Consider the following 6,000-nt stretch of genomic DNA (forward strand, 5'->3'; position numbering starts at 1 on the left):
GGGGCAGCTGGGCGACATCTGACATATGTTGTTGTGCAGAGCTTGAGTGTACTACACTTTAAAAATGAAAATAATAATAATAATAATTATTGAAGCACAATCTGTCTTTTAGCATTTATGTATTGCAAATGTTGACATCACAAAAATGATAAAATTGTGATATATTATGTATCCATATGAAGGACTTGCTAAAGTTTCTTGCATATTAACATATTAATATTCCCAGCTCTTGTGATCAATACACAGTGAAAAGTACAACTTTTTTATCTGAAATATCTGGTATGTCTTTACATATACATACATACAACCACTGTAATTTGGTTTAAATTAACCGTTACATTTATAATAATCACATTTAAGTCATACTTTCATCACAAATATGCTACAGACAAAAAAAACTCCCAATGACCTCTTGTTTTTAACACTGTGACCCCCCCCTCGCTCTTTGTAAAAACACTGACGTATACTCATATATATATATATATATATATATATATATATATATATATATATATATATATATATATATATATATATATATATATACAGACATTGAAATGACACAAGAAACAATGAAATGAAAAAGGAAAAATCAAACCAAATCATAACTAATGAAGCCAACAGCATGAAACGCTAACAAGCATACATAAGAAGAAGGTTGGAGAAATTTGATTTACTTTAAAAAGACATAACGAACATAACATAAATAACAATGACTCAAATGGTAATTGGGGGAAAAGTTATTTTAAAATGTACCTAAGTTAGGTACTGGTAAATGGATTTCACGTATATAGGTATTTTCCACCACTTGACAAGTCCCCAAAGAGCATACATTGTTAATACCATCCGGCCATTCACACACACCAGTGGAGGCAGCTGGATCACTCCATCCATTGGAAGCAGCTTTAAGAATCAATGTCTTGCTCAAGGACACTTCGCCATGTGGACAGGTCAGGAATCGAATCTGCAACCTTCTGATTGAGAGATGACTCACAACGAATGTTTTTTCCCCCCTTTAGATAAATGTGAAAACTACGGACAAGTTTTATTCTGAAGTGAATCTCAAACATCAGCACAAAAAGCAACAATTCGCAAAAAAAAAGTTTGTCTTATGGTAAGATTTCCAGATTAAAATTAAAGCAGCTGCATTTGTTTGCTCAATATCAGAATATTAGAAATACAATTTTTGCTAAATGAGATATACTTTTATCAAGATTGAAAGTTTGCTTTAATAGGAATGAGGGCTATTTTCAGAATCTAACATGTTAACAACCTGAGATGAGCCATTTCAAATCGTACTGCTGTAGATGTAGAAAGGCATCGGCTATATTTGTAATAGAAATCCAATAGATCACTTCAGCGCTTCTTGATAAGTTTGAATAAACAGATGCGATTTAGCTTTAATTGAATCAGACTCAATTCAGTTGAATTGAATTACACTGGCAGACAGCTAAATCTTGACATTGCATTTCGAGAGAGAGAAGAGGAAGGAGGGAGAAAAGATGACAGGGGAGGAGTCAGGAGGAAGATATTGAACTACTTCATAACATGTCACTTATATAAGTGTTGTTCTCACTTACTGTTTTTCACAAAACAGTGATAGAAACATGTAGACATACCAAACTTCAACAGAAGGAAGATGTGTGGTCAAGTGTAATCATCAAAGTTAGGTATTAATGGTATAATTTCACTCAAAATCAAGATAAGATTAGATTAGATGATTTTATTGTACATGAAATATAATGTAATTCTGTTGGCAATCTGTGACAGTAGTGGGATCACAGTCATTGTGAGTATTGGAAGTCACAAAAGAACATTAAACACACAAACACAAATGCATATATTCAAGTAGCAGCACAGATGCATGAGCAGTAAGGTGGACACACAAAGTGCATACTGGACAACTAAGTCTGAAAAACATCCATCTCACAGATCACTATAATGCGATGACTGTTTATCTAAAGTTTGAAATGCAAGTGTATTTTTCTTGGAAAATCAATCATGAACCACAATTCGAATTGCATTTACGTCAACTGGATGAGGAGTCTGGATGTGTCCCGATATGACACGTTATTGCACCAGTTTCAAAAAAGATTTCACAAATGTCTCTCTCTCCCCTTTCCTTTGGTTGAGTATTGCACCTCTGTGTACTTTTTGTTAACATTACACTTATGTGCAATGCAGAGATATGCAAATGCATCCTCTAGTGAACTGAAGAGCCTGAGAATCAAGTAAATGATCACGTATATGAGAGTGTTTGAGAAGGATGGTCAGTAGAGAGCAGAAAGGATCACCAGTGTGTTTCACCATCACATGTGTTTGACACAGCATGAAGGTTCAAGCAAGCATGTCCACTGTGTGCACCGATCATGTGCGCGCGCTTGATCGTTGTTTGTATCTGCGAGAGTTTGTAGCATACATGGTGTGTGTGTGTGCACATCTATCACTGGGTGTGCACTTGCACACATGCATGCACGGACATCGGATGGAACTATGTGTGTGTACCAAGCAGAAAATGTTTAGCGCATTAAGTTTATTGGCAGCTGAAGGGAGACAGAGTCAAGGAGCCGAATCTCATTATAGGACCTCCCAGCTGCCCCCCACAAGGAGTGATGCACTGCATTCATTATCACACACATGCCTGCATGAATGCCTGTGCTTGGGAGAGAGGGGGGGGGGCATGTGTAGTCCACATGCACTGTGCAAGCCAATTATTATCTCGATTGAGTTAAGTTTATCACTGATCTTCTGTAAGGTAAGAAAGACAGGCTTATCCCGCACTAACACGGGGATACTGGAAAAGGGCAGAGAGAGAGAGAGAGAGAGAGAGAGAGAGAGAGAGAGAGAGAGAGAGAGAGAGAGAGAATGCTGCAGTGTCTAAACATTGAAGAAGACTAGAAGGGGAACAAAGCTCCCTGAAACATTCATGGCCCACAACAGCTTTTAAGATACACTCAAATACAGTAAAAGGATGGACAGACTTTAAGAGTTTGTGTGTATTTATGAACTATATGAGTCAGAGCAAAGACACACAGCATCTTGTATAGAAAACGATGCGCCATCAGAGGAAATGTTCTGTAGTTGTGTATTCTTCTGTTTCAACACGACTGAATGCATTTATTCAATTTTGGGGAGTCTTGGTGCATCTCCTTTAGTGTTCACGTCAGTCAGCCCAGCATCTTCAGATATTCAGTGAAGTGTGTCTGTGCGTAAAATCGGAGACACTCCAACTCACCTATCTGCACCGAGCTGGGGAAAGCCCCTGCCGCGAGTCCCAAAAGGGCGGAATACACCCCAAGAAAGTGCCAAGCAAAAATATTAATCCTCATTTTTCTTTCCTTCAATCGTTTCAGAAACTGTTGAGAGACATCGAGACGGAGACGGGGGGTGCGGAAGAGAGAAAAGACGTCTTCGGGGGAAAAAGGGGGGGAAAAGAAGGAATATTTTTTTCCCGTGTCCTCCCGGTCAATATTCCTATTCCATGGTGGTTTCGTGGGGTTTGTTTGGGGCTTCTTTCTTTTTTTTTGCTTCTTTTCCCTGCAGTGTCCGCCCGGCAGAGAGCTGCGTGTCCGGCTCACATGTAAAGATGGGGAGAGAGAAAGAGTGGGGAAACTCGCTCTGATGATTGGCGAGCTGGAGAACAGTCTGCATGGAAGCACTGGACATGCGCGCCTCTCTCAGAGAGAGAGAGAGAGAGAGAGAGAGAGAGAGAGAGAGAGAGAGAGAGAGAGAGAGAGAGAGAGTCTGTATCTGATAATCCGTCCCGTTTTTTCTCTTCAGTCTGCAGTCTTGAAGTTGCAACCCTGCTTTATTGACGTGGCATGGCCGAGAAAAGCGCTAAAAAAAAGAGACGAAAGGAAAAAAAAAAAAAAAACGGAATCACGCGTGAGTTTGCGTGGTGTTTATCCGCACTTTTTTTTCGTGGAACCTCTCTGTGGACGCATGACGGCATTTAACCAAACAGAAGTCAAATTACTTGACCCCCACCCCTCCTCTATCTGAGTGCAAAAGGGGGGAGTGCGCGCTGCGCGCAGGGAATAAACCAGCGAAAGAGTTGCAGAAAGCTGCGGGTCTGTGGTGTTTTGATTGATTGGGCGAAAGCAAACAGAGAGTGAGTGGCAGAAAGCTTGTGCTTGCGTCTAATTAATTGCATTACAAACCTCCATCCTTACGCAGCGGCCGACGCCGCTTGTCAAGACTGTGCGTCCCACCAAGAAAGCGGCGCTCACACCGGCTGACAGAGGGAAACCTCAGGGCTGACGGCAACATGGGAATCTGCTCAGATCGTTATTCAAACATCACAACCCTTCCAATGCGCAAACATCTGGTCACGGAAAGAAAAATATCATTATGAGAAAAAAAATCCTGAAGCAGTTACATGGACTCAGCAGCTTTAAAATAATTAAATAAGCCTATATGGTGGTGGAGGTTGGAGGGGATCCATAACCTGGATGGCCACTTTCTGTTAAAGTACATTATGTTACAGCCGTTTCCCTTTCCGTGTCTTTTAATACAACCTTCCGGTAGCGGATCGGTAAAACCAACAGACGGTCTGGGATCGCGCAGTTACACGGTGGAGAGTAGTTTATTTATTTATTTATTTTCCAGATGGAAAAACGAAAGGGATACTTCACGGCTTGTCCCACTGAAATATGCGCTCTGTCCTCTTCTGATGGGTTTGCCCATGGCCGCAGCGCTCGCGAGCAAATCAAATAGTATGGCCACAATGCAAAAACAGTTTGCATTGGGCAACCTTTGTGACTTACAGTTAACTTGACTGGTTCGCACAGTTGTCATTTTATAACTGAACATCATCTGAAGATGACATGAGCAAAAGCAGAGCCTTTTATACAGTGTGTGTGTGTGTGTGTGTGTGTGTGTGTGTGTGTGTGTGTGTGTGTGTGTGTGTGTGTGTGTGTGTGTGTGTGTGTGTGTGTGTGTGTGTGTTTTCTTTGCTCTAAATCGAGACTTGTTATGTTTGAAATCTATGAGCACAATTACCCTACATGTATAGTGAAGGCTACATGTCTAAGGTGACAATGAGCTTGCCAATCAACACGGAGGACAAATAATACTCAGTATTACAGAAAACTCTCTCTTGTCGGAGAGCCAACATTATTTGTGAAAATATAGTTGACTCAAGAACATTTGCAGGTCCTTGTGCACATTAACAAATCTCAGTAAGGACTTATAAAACATATTGCACGTATCCACCTACATATCCATCTACACGCACTGAAATGTTTATACACGTATATAAAGCTGTGTGCATACACACAATGTTACAAAAACAAAGAAAAACCTCCAACAAGTCCGCATTAACACGAATCTATGACTGCATTGGCAAATCAAATTACAAATACACTAATATGATAGACTCTGTCCATGGTGCTGAAGTCAAACTGCTGCAGGCAGCCTGCAGGATGAAGGGCTGACATTTCCCTGCCCTCACACAGGCTGAGCACACACGGTTTGCATGTATTGATGAAAACAATCACCATGCCAGAAGGTAATGTTGATTAGATACTTCCCTTTGGATAATGGTGTGTTAATTGGGAGAAATCACAACAGCACAATAGCATGACTTTTACTTGGCCTTGAGGTGACAATATGGCAGGTTCATAAAACATGCTCAAATGTGGGGTTTTACAAGACATTTTTCTTTTACAGTTAAGTGGTATGGGTTAACATAGTTTAGAAAAAATCTGAATTATACTTCATAAAGGGAGATTTCTACTGAGGTGCAACCTATTACATAATGCAAAGTGAATTTGCAGCCATAGTAGATTTAATGTTCTTTGCACAGCATCCATCTTACCAAAGTGTATTAAAGGCAATGCAGTGAAACTTAATCTAAAGTAATTTTCTCAAGCTTTTCTTGGTAGATCAAGGTTAAGCCATCTGTACAATTCCTTTGTTTATTGTTGCTTTTTTTTCTTGTTTATTTCGGTGGTAATGGTAATTCATTGTAGTTCATTTTGAAGTCTACAGTCAGTGCAG

At 40.1% G+C, this 6,000-nt stretch overlaps 1 protein-coding gene across 2 annotated transcripts in view; it reads right to left on the minus strand.

Moving 5' to 3' along the window:
- gria4a (glutamate receptor, ionotropic, AMPA 4a) overlaps window positions 1–3,329 on the minus strand; it is a gene marked incomplete at both ends in the record, with an annotated part of 117,647 nt that extends 114,318 nt beyond the window's left edge. For both annotated transcript variants that reach the window (XM_080509985.1, XM_080509984.1), the window contains one exon: window positions 3,236–3,329. In XM_080509985.1, coding sequence (XP_080366111.1) covers window positions 3,236–3,329 — 94 coding nt within the window. The remainder of the gene's footprint in view (window positions 1–3,235) is intronic.
- Window positions 3,330–6,000: the final 2,671 nt, after the last annotated feature.

Source organism: Blennius ocellaris, assembly GCF_963422515.1.
Source record: "Blennius ocellaris genome assembly, chromosome: 2".
NCBI lineage: Eukaryota > Metazoa > Chordata > Actinopteri > Blenniiformes > Blenniidae > Blennius > Blennius ocellaris.